This window comes from Hydra viridissima, unplaced genomic scaffold (genome assembly GCF_058129835.1).
Source record: "Hydra viridissima isolate aposymbiotic clone 2 unplaced genomic scaffold, HvirCarnegie_v1 scaffold_15, whole genome shotgun sequence".
NCBI lineage: Eukaryota > Metazoa > Cnidaria > Hydrozoa > Anthoathecata > Hydridae > Hydra > Hydra viridissima.
In genome coordinates, this window is record NW_028324314.1 from 7895768 (window position 1) to 7914368 (window position 18601).

Sequence of the window (18601 nt, forward strand, 5' to 3'; positions counted from 1 at the left end):
TAGAATATAGGTATTTGTTAGATTTCCTTTGTTTCATATAGAATCTATTAACTATAGAAGATCAGAAAAACATGAGTATTTAGTCTTAGTTTTTTTCTCCTTGAAGAGTTGTCCAATGGTCTTCTAACATTTCGATGAAATGTTAGAAGATCATTGGAAAGAACTGATGTATTTTTATTTGGAAGTCTTAACAAATCTATACAAAGATCTGTTAAGACTTCCAAATAAATACATCAGTTCTTTCTGGATATCCAAATGTAATATTCAATAAAAATATTTAGTTTCTAAGGATGCTGGTGTTTTTCTTTTTTGTCTCTTGTGTCCTCTAGTATGACGTAGTAATTAGGTACACACGTAAACGAAAGAGTTTTCTAAACTAGGAACAACGAAGGTTGTCACACTGGAGTGTTGACCCCTTTCGTATCTGAATAAGTAAGAAAAAAAAGATATTGACTTCCAAGATTTTAGTTATGACTAATAAGAAGTTCAAAGTTCAGAAAATTAGCTTTTCAATTTCAGACTTCAAAATCTGGAAGAAGGCCTTTCTGACACCTCGTAAGTGTCTTCTGCAACGTTATATATATTTATTTTATGATATTTTTATAATTTTCTAAACTTTTTATACACTTAACCGCAAAAATAACGCACAACTTATACATTTCGATTTATGTTAATTGTCGTCAATGTTATTATATAGTTTGACAAACATTAAGAATAGAAAAATTAACACAACTATTTCTATGATAATAATAAAATTGACTTTGAGAGTGGTGAAAAAAAAACAAACTAAAACCAACAATATGGTTCGTTTAACAAAATAAAGTAAAATCATTATTATTGTTATGCACACTAATACAGCTTAAATTGAAACATTTTTGACTTATCAATAACTAGTGTTACCACCTCTTGATGTTACTACAGCCTGACTGCGCTGTGGTATACTTTCAATTAGAGATCTAATCGTTTCTTGAGGGATATCTTCCCATACTTGGATAAGACTTTGTCGCAGCTCGTCTAGGCTGTTAGGTGATGGATGTTGGCTTCTAATACGGCGTCTCATTATGTCCCTAAGATGCTCTATTGGGTTCATATCTGGACTGCAACAATGTTTAAGTATTCATATCTGGATTGTAACAATGTTTAAGTATTCATGTTGTCTAGCATTATCCTGCATAAGAAAGAATCCATCTCTAATGTACGGTGCAAAAGGTACCACAAAAGGTTCTAAAATGTCTGCTATGTATCGTTAAGAAGTCAGACGTCCACCATTAACAATAAAAAGTTTTGTGCGAGCTGTTAAAGATATTGCACCCCATACCATCAATGAGCCACCTCCATATAAAGTGGTTTCTCGAATGTTACAAGCAAAATATTTTTCATTTGGTCTTCGTACACTCTTTGGCGGCGATTAGAACTTTCAAGGCAAATCCTTGACTTATCTGTAAATAAGACCTGTCCCCAATCATGTATCCTCCACGGCATTGGTAGCTGCCTTGGCCAAGTCGTCTAGCGTGATCATTGGTCTCTACAAACCTTTGTAGAACCCTACCGGCTGTTGTATGAGATACTCCAAATCTTCTACCAAGTTGGCAATTTGTTAATCCTTCATTAGATAAAGTAACAATTGTAACACATTCATCACAACATAAATTTCGTCTAGAACGCTGCATTGCGAACAGATGTGTTGCTTAAATGACAGTTATCTTTTCTACTGCTAAAATAATTAAAAACCATTTTGGGCCAAGGATATCCCCGATGTGATCAGATCATAAATTCTGTCTAAGTAATAATATTCGGGCCTGATGCATCTGATAAGAAGAAAAAAAGCAATCTCTTTCTTTATTAGATTAGCCCTGAAAATGGGGGTTAAATAGTTCTTCGACCAGAGACCGTATTCAAAGAACATTTGTAAAACCTACCGGCTAAAAATCGTAAATTTTACCTACATAAGCTGTAAATATGATTTGTGTGCGCAAATTTATTATCACAAATCTAAAAAAATGTTAATACCAGTGAAAAAGTTTTGGTTAAAAAGGAAAAGTAGGTAAACTTTGTTTTCTTACCAATTCAATAAAGATGCAATAAGTGACTTTCAAAACGTTGCTTTTTATCTTTATTTTATTACTGATTCCAACAAGGTGAAGAATCCACCGATTATTGATGCAAAAATAAAGTTTTCTTTACTCATTGACAGCTAGTGGTCCACATTAACTTGAAATGGTTCACATTAATGGGTTAGAGGTCCATATTCTAAGATTCTATACATGAGTTTTAACTTAAGAACTTGATGAGTCAAATACGTAAACAATATATATATATATATATATATATATATATATATATATATATATATATATATATATATATATATATATATATATATATATATATACATTTAACTACATTGAGACAAGTAATGTTTAAATTATGCAAAAAAAAAAAAAAAATTCAATATCTATTATTATTATTACTATTATTATTATTACTATTATTACTATTATTATTATTACTATTACTATTATTATTATTACTATTACTATTATTATTATTATTATTATTATTATTATTATTATTATTATTACTATTACTACTATTATTATTATTACTATTATTATTATTATTATTACTATTATTATTATTATTATTACTATTATTATTATTATTATTGTTATTATTATTATTATTGTTATTACTATTATTATTATTATTATTATTACTATTATTATATAATAGTAAGTGCAATTTATTCCTAGAAAATTTGCTCTTTTTATCGAAATTGGTTAAAAGTAAATCACGATGAATAGTAAATATGTAAAAATTCTGAGTTTGTGAATCAGGGAAAAGTGTCCTAAAAGATCTTCCCTTCGTTAGCAAGCAGTAAAACTAAAAATATTGAAGTTAAAGCTGCCATTTCTTAGATTTGCTGGGGAATAGCGGATTCTTCTGACGTTTTTAGTAAGATGCTACTTTTTGCTTGAGTATTCAAATAATTTTCTTCGTTTAAAACTTAGAAAATTTCTCAAAAGTGAAAATTTCTCAGCTCGCCGTTTTTCCCCCTTGGACTTTTCATTTGGTAGTGATCTCTTTAGTAATGTGATATCTTTAGTCACGAAATCTCGCACTCTATTAAATACTTTCTTGTGAGTTAGAAATTGATTGTTGGAATAACTTTAGTTCTTGAATTCTTGTATAAGTTTATGTTTTATTCTACCGAAACTTCAAATTCTCTTGATGATTTTAAAAAAAAAGCGTGTGGTACGTGTTTTGCACAACAGCGTCCATTTTCCCCTATATCAGCCTTTTAAGATAAAGCGAATTTCTCTAATTTTTATACATAAATTTGTTACTTAAAACTTGTCATCAAAGTAAGTTTAAAGGCTTTAGTCGAATAGTAATTCTGCAACGTCTTCAAGGGTTGAAGCAAAATAATTAGGTAAACGAGATATAGCAATTTTATTTCTGAAATGTTATTACTTTGTAAATATATAAAATTATTTAAATTCAATTTATTTCAAATGACTGATATAGAAGTTTGTACTATATTCGTTATAAACCGAAAAATCCAAACCTAATGGTTAATTGTGCAACAAATTATTTAGGAATTAACAATATTTTATCTTCTTTGTTGGTTCCTGCGCCATTCAAACTTATTCCTTGTATCGTTGTCCTTGTTTTAGGGCTATATTTACAAAGATTTGGAAATCTGACTAATCGAGGCCAGTTAACAGGTATTTTTTTTTAAAAAAAAAAAGAAAAAGAACGAAACATGAACGTACCGAAGAAAATGAAATTTAAGAAATGGGTGGGTCATAAAGAATAATGATAAATCATTAAGAACTGATAGTGAATCAGAAATACATTGTAACAAAATGGATAGTTACTTATAGAAGTCTACTATAAGCATGAAAAATAGAACACCATACAAGGTAGAAGAAACACCATGCATGTTAAAAGAACACCGTACAAGGAAAAGTCAAACAACCAGTCCGTTTGTGTTATTCAACCAAACTAGTGATTTTATCTATGATTATATATGTGCTTTATCGTATTTAAAAAAGCTGAAACTGGACGTACCATAACGAACAACGTTAAAGAAATATTTGATGTTGCAAAATTGAAAGGCTTCAATGGTGCATAATATGGTGCAATAATGGTGCAATATAATGGTACATGATATTCTTTAATAACGATTTAAAGTTCATTCGTATTTATACTAATTGCGTTTACATTTCGAGCGATCTTAAATGTTTGGAGTTACCAATAAACATTGATCATACAAACGAGAAACAAATTCAGAACAAAGTTAAACAATTAGCAGACTAAATGTTGACGAAAATTCTTCCTTTGAAACATCTCGTTGTGCACTAACTGTGATTCGAGCTGTTGTCCCAACTAATCTGGAATCACTCGGTGCACTATATTGGAACTGAATAAAGGTGTTTTTTCGAACGGTCAAAGTTTGCTTAGATGGCGAAACACTTCCGTGGCTGGCCTTCACACTGAAAGTAATAGATTCTTCCTCGCCAAAATTGAACACCATCATTTGAGCATTGGCATTATTAGATAATCGTACGGTAAACATATATCCGGCATATGTGGGAACCATAAAAGCAGTTTTTGCTGTTGAAACCCCGAGAGATAGGCGTTCAAATTTAGAACCGTGTTTAGTCTTACCTAAAACATAAAACAAACATTCGATGTTCTTTTTTCGAGGTTCATTTTTAAAAATTTACTTCATCAAAAAAAAAAAAAAGAAAGACCCTACCGTAACATCTCACTTTGAATGGCGAATTAGGAGGCATAAGCTTGGCAGAAAGCATGTCATCTTCTCGTTTGACTAAAGATAAATCTAAAAGGTTGTTTCCTTTCAAGTCCAAAATTTGACATTTAAGAGAATTTGATTCAACATTCTCGCCTCCGAATCGTATAATTATATCGTTTTCATAGCCTACAAATGTAAGAGAAATAATTATTATCAAACTATAAAAACAGCGATGATAACTCCAATTGCAATAGCAATTAGAAAACATAATAATAATAATAGAACGGTAATCACAACTATAAAATTGCTAGTGTTAACAGACGATAAAAGATTAATAATTTTATAATTATGAAAACAGTAATAGAACTTTTTTCAGCGAGTTTAAACTTTGAATTTTTATAAAAACCTTTGATAGGATCACTGAAAAAATAAGCGGGGCTATTCTTTGCGGGATGCTGCTGATAAACAAAAGAAGTAGCAAACTCAATTGGATCACGTGATACTGCTTGAACACTGTATTTGTAATCTCCTACACTTGATGGGAAGTTAATGGTCCATTTACCAAAAAAACCTTTTTCAGAGTTGGATATTTGGTAAATCAAGGCCATAGAGGTAGTTGTAGTTGGTGACACTGGTAAACCATTTTCATAGCGTAATTGAACCAGGTCAGCTGGACTTTTGCCACTTGTAGAAATAGATACAATGATCTTTTCAATGCCATCATCAACTACAAAATCATGACTAGTAGTCTCAGCTTGCCTTTTAAATTTGCTGCGCTTTGACGTTTCACCTGCTGCAATTACCGTGTCTTGCTGCAAACTAGTTTTCACATATTCTGTAAAACTTAATATTTCTTTGTCATCTTTCAAAGGGAAAACCTGACCTAAGATTAAATTATTTTACTGATTTTAAAATATGAAAAAACTTTAATGTTTTATAAGAAATCAGCATATGATAAAAACAGCAAAACCAATTTTATAACAAGAAAAAAAAGCAGAAATATCCAAATTTGCAATAAAACAACGCAACAAAAAAAACCCACATTACAAAAAAAAAAGCTAACTGGGTAAGAATAATAAAAACTTGCAATATACCTGATGTGTATGATGCAATCTCTTTAAAACTATCGATTCCCGACCCACACCCATCTAGATTTGCAAAAAAAGTAATTGGTGAGGAATAAGATGAAGCAGCAGCTTTTAGAGCATCAATGTTTGATCTTGAATCGTCTTTTGCACTGGCATCAGTAAAAACAAACATAGGGCTGCTGTATTGTGGGCCAGTGTTAAAAGCATTTAACATACCAGCAAATGCTAGCTCAGGACAATCACCACCACCGTATATGGGAAGACTGGTGATTGCATTTATGACTTCTGCTCGCTGTTTTTCACTTTTATAAACAACTGGTCCAACATCTGATCAAAGAAAATACATAAATATTTATATCTGGACTTTGCTTCGAATTGGAGAAGAAAAAAAATTTATTACACAACCATAATGATCAATCTTTAGTGATCATTTAAGTGATTAATTTCAAAACAATGAAATGTAAGAAACTCTAACAATATTTACCAGGATCATTGAATGGGGAAAGTATGTAATCAACAGGAAACTCCCTAGTTGTTTCAATTATAGCCTTAGCAATTCCTTTTGCAGCATTAATTTCTTCAGACATAGATCCAGTTGTATCCATCACAAACATCAAAGTACTGGCACCTTGACTTGATATAATCTGTGAAAATTTCTCTTCTCCAACTTTTGATTTTATCGTTTGCAAATAACCTTCTGATGCTTTATTAATGTCATCAATTGGAAGTCCATTAACGATCTCTTTCTATAGAGAGATGAGATATCTCTACATGAACATTTCATTCTATTAAGTGAATATAAATACTGCTCCACTTTTAACCTCATTTTAGGCCTAAACAGTGCTTGTTTATAAAATAACCTTTTTTACTGCATTATTTCAATAGATTTGAAATAATACAGTAAAAAATGTTATTTTATAAACAAGCACTGAACAGAAATCTTGGCAACTTAACTTTTTGACATATTGAAACTTACTTTCATGAAGTTGAACAAAGATTTCCCTAGAGTGACACGAGCAAAATCAATTGATCCTCCTTTTGCAGCAGTTACTAAAAACTCTTCTAAGTCTTTCAGAAGAATTTCAACATTTTTTGGAGATGTAGGATCAACTGAGATAAACTCAGCTGCAACAGCTTTTTGAATTTCAAAGATTGCTTTCAAGGATTTACCTAAACAATCAAGAAACTTACATTGAAATTGAAGTTTTTAAAAATCCCCTGCAAAAAAATTGTTTTTTAATAGCCACTAACATAAATAAATTTATTGAGATCATTGTATTGCTCACAAGAATTCCATATTCCAAAGTTAATGAAGTTATGCATTTAGAGCCAATTTTTCATGAGGAATCAATTTTAATGTTTTAAAGCCTACTAAAAACTTTAAAGTTATTATATTATTAGCAAAATACATCTTTTCATGATTAAGCAAGTTTGCACACAACTTTGCAAAGAGGCAAATTGTCAAAAAAAAAAAAAATTTTTAGTTCTTTCTCTTAACTTTAGTAGATGCTCTCTTTCAAAAACAATGGTGCTATTTACACCTTAGGAAATAACTTTCAAAAACAATGGTGCTATTTACACCTTAGGAAATAACTTTTAACAACTGTACTTTTCAGCAAATTTATTTGTAACTGATATTTAAACATCAGTGAATTTGAAGAAATAAATAAAAAATTACAAAAAAGTTTTAAAAACTTTTCTTTAATGTTTAAAACATTATTTTTAAACATTATTTTACAGTTTATTCAAAGGTTTAGCTTTTTAGATTGAAAAATCTTTCAGTTATCAAATCAAAGTCTTTTTATCTTATTTTATGTTGTTCAATTTTTAAAGATGAAACTATGTTGCTAGAACATAATTCATTGATAGGCATGATATGCAAGTAATGCACAAAAATTAAATAATTGTAAAGGTTCCACAACCTGCATTTTTAATGGTTTCTGAAGACTTGAATCTATTGTGGCTCTTTTTAATGTGGCTTTTATACCATCACATGGAGATTTACCATGGCAGGTAACAAAAAAGGTCTATTGTCTTTTAAGCAAATTCATCCTGATGCATGCATAAGTTTCTAAATTTTTTGTTTGCTTGTATATTGACCTACACAATCATTTGAAAAATTTTCAATCTTCATGGCATTTAGTCTTGATACAATTAATAATTTACAAAGCTGTAATTTATAATTTACAAAGCTGTTATTATCCGCAAAATTATCCAGTGAAATGACAATTTCATTGTCATTATTTGCTTTTGTTTGTTGTAAATATTGAGCTTGTTATTTCAAAATATAAGAACCAGAAATCAAATTATGCAACAAATTACAAATAGTATCAAGAAAATCATTAAATTGAATAGCCATAATTTTAAGTGAACAGAAATCTGTGTAACTAAGTTCTTGGTGACTCTTTTACTCAAAAAAAAATTTTTTTTAATGATCAAAGAGTCAACAGTAGAACAAATAGGTCATTGATGTATCACTCCTAATTATCAACAGAATATACCAAATGCTTCATTAAATTTTTGTAGTTTTTAATTAACTTAGCATTTTAGTGAATAAAGCAAACATGGTGAACATTTAGGTATCTATACTGTGGATACCTGACTGTCCTCCATTAAAATATCATTTTGGTCTTAATGAATTAACAATGATCTAAGTCTTGTGTAATTTATATAACTTCTTTTGAAACTTTATCTTTCTTGAACATCCAAATGATTACATTTCAGTTACAAATAACCTTGCTGAAAATTTTTATTAAAAGTTGAATATATTCTAAAGCATAGATGACACCATTTTTGTTTTTAAAACAGAGCACCTATTAAAGCTACTCTAAAGAAGCTTAAAAATTTTTTTGACATTTTTGCTTCTTTCCTAAGCAATGTAGAAACTTGGTTACTTGTAAAAAAAACTATTTTCCTAATAAAAAAAAAAACAAAAAAACTTAAGGTTTCATTAGAATTAATTTTCTATGGCGAATTCATTAAAAATGGATTCACCATAGAAAATTGATTCTAAATCTCATCTTTAGATTTCATGAAATGTATTTTTTAAGTTATCATGTAAATCAGCCTTAAATGGTAAATCTTATTTAAAATTTGAGTATATCAAGAACTACTTTGAACTGGGTGCCCAAATTTTACCCGAAAGATTATTTCATCAAGTTTAGTAATTGTATCAAATTTCAACAAAATTGAAGTAGTATAGTTTAAAATGTTTGAAAAATGAGTTGATATTTATTTAGTTGAATTACTCTTACCTGATAAAGGTTTTCCTGGATTCGATGAACTATAAAATGTTTTTAAAAAATCATCAACAAGTGCTTGAGCCTTAGTGACACCATCCGCACCTAAACAAAATTTTAAAATTTTTTGAGCCTATTAACATTGTCAATCTTTTTTTTTTTTTCCATTAAACTTTTTTAAATTTTATCTCATTACATTTTAAATATGTATAAATTCAATTTTAAAAAAATTGTACATTCTAACACTGTTCTAAAATATGTTAGTGAAAATGTCCATAATTGAATATGTATTTGCATAATTTAATATGTATTTGCATAATTTAATATGTGTTTGCATAATTTGGCACAGGAATTTGGCTGACTATGTATCATTAGTTTAAAAGAAAAAAAACTCAAAGTAAAACTACACCTACCAGGACAAAAACTATTTTTACATCCACGACTTTCCTCTTTTAATCCAACACAATCTTTACCTCCATTTTCAGGTTTCGGATTATTGCATTGACGAGTTCTAGTCTGAATGCCTCCTCCACATGTAGTAGTACAAGTACTGAAATCTGTCCATTCACTGAAACCACCGTCCAATTCTAACAAAACATACTACTTTATATATACATCATATATATTGTATACATATATCATTTAAAAACATATGCATGATTTTTCTAAAGAAAACTAAAATGATATGCATGGTTCAATGAAACATAGTTAATGATGATTTTTATTGTAATGTCAATTTCCCCTGACTCTCCATCAAATTATAAGGAATCATAGAAAATAACTTCATGCTTTTATTGAAAAAGTGTTTACCTAAAGAAGCCACTATTTTAATTATAATACTTGTAGGTAAAATATCTTTTGCAAATTGCCTTTTTTTTATTTTTGTTTTTTTATTGTTTTTTTTTTGGACATAAAATTTAAAAAAAGCATAGAAACAGAAATCATTAATAACTATTCACAAATCATAAATATCAATTTCAAAAATTCAATAAACTTATACTCTTTTAACAAAAACCAATTTATTTACATAAAACTTATATATGTAAAATTTATGTTAAATTTATATATGTAACACTCATACTCAATTGATTGACATTATTATATCACATACCTTAATAACTTACTTACATACCTTAGTACATCTCAAGAAAACAAAAGTTTCATTTAATTACCCTTGTAAAAGTTATCAAACATTCCTGATGTACCAAGAATATAGCAAAAATACTGCAGTAAAAAGATAAACTCTGCTTACCTTTCACACATGATGATCTTGTACAAACACTTGTTTCAGTATTTGGCCCAAGAACAGTGCATGGGTTTCCATTACCTAGCTTAACAGGATTATCACATTCCCTTCTTCTTTGCACAAATCCACTGCCACATGTAACACTGCATGTTCCCCAATCACTCCATTCACTATAACCGCCATTTTGACCTAAACATAGTTCCAGTTAGGTACAGGTAAGTTATCTGCTTCTAGGTTATCCTATTTTCAAACTTAATTCTAAAAAGTAAGGATACAGGCACAGAAACAGTGTTAGGGTGTAAGAGTAATTTTTGAAAAGGAGATGCTTACTAAATGCAGGCTGTTTACTAATAATATTGTGGACTTAACAAAACTGTAGACAGAAGTTAACTAGAAAGTGAATATTCACATCACTTAATTTTTTGATTATTATGAATAGAGCTATTTTTCAGAAAAACTTAGTTTTTTGGCCATATATGAACATCAAAAAAGAAATTTAATAGTATTTCTTAATTATTACTTACCAACTAAATAAACATATTCACTCCAATCAGCACCCACACATTCAACATTAGATAAGTCATCACATGCTTTATATGAAGTGTTAATGCAATTGCTTTTGGTTGTTCTAGCATTGCTGAGAAAATTTATAAACCCATAGCAAATACCATAAAAGCGAATTGAAAAATGGGAATAGCCTTGTGCTTTTGCTTTCTCTTCACACACGGATGTCAAATTTCTAGATACATTTTTAAAAATTTAAGCTTTTTTTTTTGTTTTTTTTATTCTAACATTCAAATTTAACAAATTTGTTACTCTCAGTTAGTGAATACAAAAAAAAAATTACAGTTACTTTATTCCATAAATTTGGTATTGGCAAGTTTATGTTACAGTTGTGCCAAAAATTGTTTAAACTATTTGTTATGGATAGAAAATTTAAAATATCCCATTAAGCTTATCATAAATCTGAGACCATTGGAGAGAGAATGAAGAAATTTTAATTCAAGTGAAGTTTTGATGAAATTTTCAAAAACACTCCAATATAATATCAAACTTGCACAAGTATACTAAAGAATTAGAGAAATTCATTAAGTTAGAATTTAGGTAACAGAAAAAGTTTTGTTATGCATGCTTGTCTTCAGTGTCAGAGGATATGGATGTTAGGTTTGCCATCTGAGGTGATTGTGGAACTTTTTCTGTTATTCTGAACCTTTTTCTGTTATTGGAAAACTATTAGCAAGTAAACAAAAAAAGACATAATAGGGTCCACAAAGACAGTGCAAAGATGTTAAACTAGAAAATTACAAATATCAAACATCTAAAAAAAAAAACTCCTAAAACTGATAAAATCTATTTTGGAGTGGTTTTTGCTGTAGAAAACTGTGAGCAGCAACCTAACTAAATTTTATTATTGTTGGAAGTGTAAGTGTAAGTTAACTGAAAATCAAAAGCCCAGATAACTGGAACATACTAGGTGAGATATCAAAATATTTCCATGAGCATGACAAATGCTTGGAAAATCTGAGTCATTAAAAAAAAAATTAATGTAATTGGTTTTAAAATACTACAACAAGATCTATTAAAGAAATCAAGGAAGTGCAAATACATTTAATGAATGCTAGTGAAGTAACTCACATTATAATAAAGTGCTATTAATTTACTTTTGACAAACAAACACAAACAAAGATTTAAATAACATACTGCTTTGCTATAACTATATGCTTATTACTATAACTATAGAAAATTGTACATATTGATGACTGCTTTTTTCTATTACATCAGTCATTTTTATTCTGGATGACTCATAAAATGGAAATAAACAATCATGCTAAAATGTAGTAAACGTTTTTCGATGGTATCAAATTTTAAATACTTAAATCTTCAACAACACTATAGATTGCAATAGATTGCCACACATATAATTTAAAGGCGCCACTACACTTTCTCCCCCCCCCCCCCCCCCCCTCTGTTTATGATTGATTCTGATAGAGAAATTTTATGCTGATTAAGAATCGTATAAAAACATGGGTCTCAAAATCAATGGAAAGTGCGGCGCTACTCGACTTTCTCCCCCCCCCCTAATTTTATGATTGATTCTGATAGAGAATTTTATGCTGATTCAGAAAAATATAAAAACATAGACTTGAAAATCAACGGAAAGTGCTCTAATTCGAAGTCAAAGTTGTAAAAAATCCCATTAAAAACCCTAATATTCGCCTTTTTTTTTTAAAACGCTTTCATTTTTAACGAAAATTAATTACCGTTACATTGCGCAATAAACAGACCTGGTTTCCATAAGCCTTAGCATTTTTATTTTAAAGTATGGTAACGAAAGTGTTATAAGGAAATGAAATTAATAGAAGATTTCAAATAAAGGTTGAAAGTAGAATTTGAGAATGTAGAAAAATTGATGAATAGTTATTATTGTATCGTACGCTGGTTTTTTTTATAAAAAAAAACGGTTTGAAGGTTACATTTTCTAAATTTTACATGTGATAGAACAACTATGAACTGAGTTTCAAAAGTTCTTCTTTTAGGAAAAAAAACTGTTGAATTCTTTTTTAAAATTTATTACAAAAGTACATTACTTGCAAAATAGTTTATTCTCTAATAATCAAAAAACGGCTATTTTCATTGCCACAAAAAATTGCGCAAGATAAACATACTTTAACGACTTTTTTAACGTAAAAACCATGCTATTAATGTATTGCTTTTGTCAGCTAAAAGTTCATTAACTTATTATTTTCAAAATGGCGAATATTAGGGTTTTTAGTGGGATTTTTTACAACTTTGACTTCGAATTAGAGCACTTTCCGTTGATTTTCAGGTCTATGTTTTTATATTTTTCTGAATCAGCATAAAATTCTCTATCAGAATCAATCATAAAATTAGGGGGGGGGGGGGGGGGGGGAGAAAGTCGAGTAGCGCCGAAAGTGCTCTAATCTGAAGTTGAAAGTGCAAAAATATACCACAAATTGCTAATATTCGCCATCTTGAATTCACTATCTTTACGGTGGATTTTGTTTTCAACGTTGATTTTGAGACCCATGTTTTTATATGATTCTTAATCAGCATAAAATTCTCTATCAGAAAATCAATCATAAAATTAGGGGGGGGGGAGGAGGGGGGGAGAAAGTGGAGTAGCGCCTACTTTTAAATAACTAATTGGTAGAAGAAAGATACTGACCTTTTAACAAATGAAGAGAAATTCACCCAATCAATTTTATCTCTAAGGTTAAATAGAAGTTTAGCATCAGGGTTTTCTGAAAAGCAACCGACCTTTTGGTAAGTAGAACCTAAGGAGTCAAAAAACATTTTATGTATATGTATATATGTATATTGGAGCTTGGTGCAACTTGACCTTGGTGTAAGTCATTAGTTACTAATGACTTAAAATGACAAATGCAGATTATCAATTGATTTGAAACAAATTTTTACAAAAAACACAAGTGCTCCACTGCCAAACTTTGATGATTGCACTATTAGACTTTTAATAAATTTGTGACTTGTTAAGATTATGGCAAAGCTCTCATGAAAACAAAACAGATTTTTAGAAATAAAATTCATTTTTATCATTAATTTTTAAATAAACAACTTTTGGAATTTCTTTAGCTTTAAAGTTTCTCCACTATGATACTGAATTATTTTTTTTATTAGTAAAAGAGCAACTTTATACCCGGATGTTAAAACTTTTTAAAAAAGAGCTTCTTTCAAACCCGTTTCCAAGGTTTGCTAAAAAAAATTCTATCAATAATCAAATCCATATTAGAATAAATAAGTAACACATCATCCTAGTTCCACATCATCCTAGAGAAGATTTTTTTTTCGCATATAACCATTAATAGTTTTTAGCAATAAAAAAACAATTTTCACTGTGGTTTGTAAATGATACACATTTTTCTTGTCTCATTAAAGTGATTGAAAGCTGAAACTTCACTTAGCGTTGTAACTTCACTTACCTGAAACTTCACTTAGCGTTGATCCAATTGCTAATAAAGCAATTAAACTCTTCCAACTCATAATTTATTGAATAAAACTCCCTCAATAAATTTACATGAATTAATTACCAATTTTATGCTTAAAAGATCATAAGAAGCAGCTCTACTTTTATAAGTAAAAAGACCATTAAGTAAATATCTGGATTCGTTTACAGGTGTAAAAATATTAATCCTTACTCAATTATACCGCGTTTGTTGATGAGTTTTACATCGATAAAAAAAAACAGTTTTTGCAGCTGTCCAAGTTAGATCCAGCAAGAACAATGCCATTTTCATTTACCGCTTATGCACAAGGTAAAAGAATAATATTCGCACAAAGTTGCTGAAAGGGATTTCACATAACCGTGAAAGTTTTACCTACAACATGCGAACAAGAATGGAACAATTTTTTTTGTAAAAAAATTGTAACATTTTTGTTCGCATGTTGTTGCAAAATGGAAGAGAACTTTGTACATTAAATTCCCTTCAGCCTAAAATTTAAGTTTGATACAAGAATACAAAAAATTTACATAAAATGAGATGTTTATTTCTGTAAAAAAGACACCTTTTAGACACGGGAAGTTATTTGTAAAATACGTTTTAAACACATTTTTTCATAACTCTGGGTGAAACACTGTACAACACTGTACTCCTTGGCGAAACATTGCACTCCCTGAGTGAAACGTTACACTAAAGCTCCGAAGAAGAAATCAACAGCAAAAAAACCTTTTTTTAAAAAAAAAAAAGAAGACCATTCAGTTTTATTCTTCTTAAAAGCAGATAAATAAAAGTGAGTATACGTTTGATAAAAAAAAAAAAAAGAAAAGATTTTCATTCCTTTTACCATCCTTTCTAAAAAGTAAAAAAAGATTGGAAATAAAAATATGACGTATGATTTTTATGTGGAAGTTCCAAAACATATACTTTGGAACTAAACATTTTTGTTTTGTTTTTCCGTCAATAACGAATGACAAAGAATAAAGTAAAAATACCAGTCATTTAGAATAAATCGAGTTTAAAATGATTCATACATTTAGAGATACAACGTAATAAGATTCCAGAAAAAAAAAGTTGCGATGCCTCGCGCATGTTTTTTTTTTTTTTAATACTTTATATTATTTTGCTTTAACTCTTCAAGACATCGCGCAGAAATGTAAGAATTATCAGAAATTTAACTGCTTATCAGAAATGTAAGAATTTAACTGCGACTCGATTTAATTCTTAAACTTATTTTTCAAAAAAACAAATTAAGTATGAATATGAATTTGTGTCACTAAAACCTTTGCTGTTTTAAATTCATAAAGACTTCTAGTTTAACAAACTTCAGAAATTTCGATTTATCTTAAAAGACTGATATAGAAGTCGTGTTTAGCTTTCTATTGTCAAGAGAAAGCTAAACATGGCATCTTGAAATTAGACATCGGCGTTTTGGTGTATTCCATATATGGATTATTTCTTAATATTAAAATTATAGCTATGTAATATTACTCAGAAAAATTGAAAATTACTTAGCAGCAATCATTAAAAAACTTGTAAATGCGTCATAAAGAATGATCAATAACAGGTTTTGATATCTCCTTAATGCATTAATGTCCTTATTAATTATCTAATTTGACGATGAAATGTGCAGTTGTCAAATTTTAGAGAACTTTGGAGGTATGGAAATATAGAGAAAGTTGTCAAATTTTATAATAAAATATTCCATACTCATATAAAAACAATATTAAAAACATTTTAAAAAATGAGAAGAAAATATTTAATGCTTAAAATCCAAGAATTAGGACAATTACATTGCAATTGAACCTCACCTTTATACAATTTTGATTTCAGAAATGAAAGACTGTCCTTGATTGGAGAACTTTTGAATGATTAGCTGTACTGAAAACGAATTTAAAACTAAATTAAAGCTAAATACCTGAGAAACCAAATATCATGCACAAGGCTTATTAAAATAAAGATGCTTAAAAAAAGAGACAACAGTAAAAAGAATAGATGTTACTGCAGGGAGGAACAGATGCTACTATAGGTCCAGGTTGAAAAGAATGTCATGAATCAGGAAAAAGTTATACAACTTTGTTGTTTTATTTGTATAATTATAAAGCGATAGTAACAGGATTGTTGGCTGATGGAAATCATTATGTATCATTGGCTCTGTCATGTGTCAGGAGTCTATTAAGAGACTCATCCAGAACAAATTTTATTGTCTGAGTTAAAGAATCTGCATGAATTGGTTGTCTGAACAAAACATAAAGTTGGACTAATCAGGTCTAGTATTGAGCTTAGGCCTGTCCACCCATCGTTGCTAGATACTATGTTTGAAATACATCTTGCACATTGGATACAAAATGAATATCAAACTCTATTACGCAAGAACGGTTGAACAAAAGAATTATATTGAACTGAGGAAGAAAGCCTTTTAAACGTGTTTTAAAGAAAAACTGACCAATAAAATTGCAACACGACCAGAAGAGCTTTTGGTAATGATCTCAATATATTTTACTGCGGTGGAAGTGGAAGCTATAATTAGATTTTGGATAATACTTAAAACATTGTTTTGAGTATCCACAAGACTTGAATATCTTGACCTCAATAAACTTTTTTTTATTCTATAACATATAACATGTTTAACCAGTTTTGACTTTTTTCTCTCTTCTGGGTAACTGTACGCAAATGAAAATTACGCTACAGATATAAGACTATTTTTGTACTTTCTCTGTGTTTTAACTTTTGCAAGAAGAAAATATTTCTATGAAGAGTTTTAATATAATCATTATGGGTTTATCTTTTTAAAAACACAAAAGTTTTAAATATATACAGTAAATATCTTAACTATTATCTTCTTTTAATTTTTTCAACGTGGAGAAGCTTTATAAGTTAATAATACCTAGTTCATTTAGATTTTGAGGACTTTACATTCAAATCTTTTTGTATTTAATTGTTATACATTCTTTTAAAATAAGTGTAGATTACTTAATTTGAAAATGATTTTGTTTATTCGTATAAAATTCATCAATAATTTGGTTTGAATATATTTTTATAGACGCTCCTTTATTGATTAGGAAGTGGGCCGCTTCAAAATTTCCGGAGCAGATAGCATAGTGTAGGGCAGGCCATCCAGCAGCATCTTCTTCGTTGAGATCGACACCGATATCGCACAACGTTTTTAAAAGTTCCAAATTACCATCAGAGGCAGCGACATGTAGCAGCGGGCTTGAAGAACTAGACTCTTTACGATTTAACTTCGACCACAAACGGAACGGAGTTGACGGAAGTCTGAAGAATATAAACCTTTACTATAAAACAAATTTCCTTAAAAAAAAAAAAACACTGCGCTGAAGCGCTTGTACGTAAAAGAAATAATAAAATAAAATAGAATAAAACAATATGATTTTTCCTCAGAGGAAATTATTGTCTTTAAGAGGAAAAAAGCAATTTTCTTATCAAATGCTTAACGAAATTATCCATCCTGCAACAAAAGAGATAAGAAACCGCAAGCAAATCTATTTTTACCTGTTGTCGATTGAGTTTGAATCTATGATGTTCGAAGACTTCTCCTCTCCTAATAAATTCCTTTTGTAGAAATTGAGAGAAAGAGAAGCCGATCGATACTGGATTGTGCCTACGCCTAAACGTCGTTTTAAAGAGCCGATACTCCCGACTGAATAAGATCTATCGTTTTTTACTATTTGGTTACTATGGTTATCAAGGCTATCGATAGATTCTCGACTTCCTGATTTCTTTTTGCTCATTTTTTCCCACTTTGATTTCATTTCATTATTTACTTCTTCTGATGGGCTCCTACTACCACTATCCGTTAAACTATTTCTGTTCCGTGAACGTACGGCAATTTTAAATACATAAGCGATGTTTAAGAGCCTATCTGGCGTCGTAACTTCTGTTCCTTTTGTATTTCGCAGCTTATTAGTCATGGAGGGCGAACTCGGTTGAGAATGTACCGCTTGGGGACTTTTTTGCACTGAACAATTCCCATCGCTCGATTGAACTTTATTTTCAGACGAATCGTTATTAAAAGTTTCAACACTATGTTTTCTTTCGTGATTTTTTTGAAACTGAAAGAAGCTTGTAAAGCTTTTTTTTTTTGTTGTTGACGTCATTTTAGAATTCGCATGCAACGATTTTACACAAAAAGACTTTAAAAAACATTTTTTTTTTTTAGTTAACATTTCATTCTTATGTAATTTACTAAAACGCGCGCATGTCCAATATAAACTTTGCTATCGTTTTGTTCGGACGGAAGTCTATTAAATAAATTTTTTCTGTGACTGTTT

General features: G+C 29.5%; 2 protein-coding genes across 2 annotated transcripts; both read right to left on the reverse strand.

Moving 5' to 3' along the window:
• Positions 1–4161: 4161 nt before the first annotated feature.
• Positions 4162–14475, reverse strand: LOC145192743 (uncharacterized). The gene is made up of 12 exons (XM_090072940.1): positions 14295–14475; positions 13523–13631; positions 10860–11074; positions 10342–10524; positions 9503–9676; positions 9105–9194; positions 6827–7020; positions 6335–6596; positions 5857–6177; positions 5169–5645; positions 4766–4948; positions 4162–4674 (listed from the first exon to the last, which is right to left on the reverse strand). The coding sequence occupies exons 1-12, from the start codon at positions 14353–14355 to the stop codon at positions 4304–4306; spliced, it is 2640 nt and encodes an 879-aa protein (XP_089929066.1). The 5' UTR covers positions 14356–14475; the 3' UTR covers positions 4162–4303.
• A 2769-nt stretch (positions 14476–17244) lies between these two features.
• Positions 17245–18456, reverse strand: LOC149878469 (uncharacterized). Its single transcript, XM_090073227.1, has 2 exons — positions 17823–18456; positions 17245–17585 (listed from the first exon to the last, which is right to left on the reverse strand). The coding sequence occupies exons 1-2, from the start codon at positions 18425–18427 to the stop codon at positions 17279–17281; spliced, it is 912 nt and encodes a 303-aa protein (XP_089929353.1). The 5' UTR covers positions 18428–18456; the 3' UTR covers positions 17245–17278.
• Between the last annotated feature and the right edge of the window lie 145 nt (positions 18457–18601).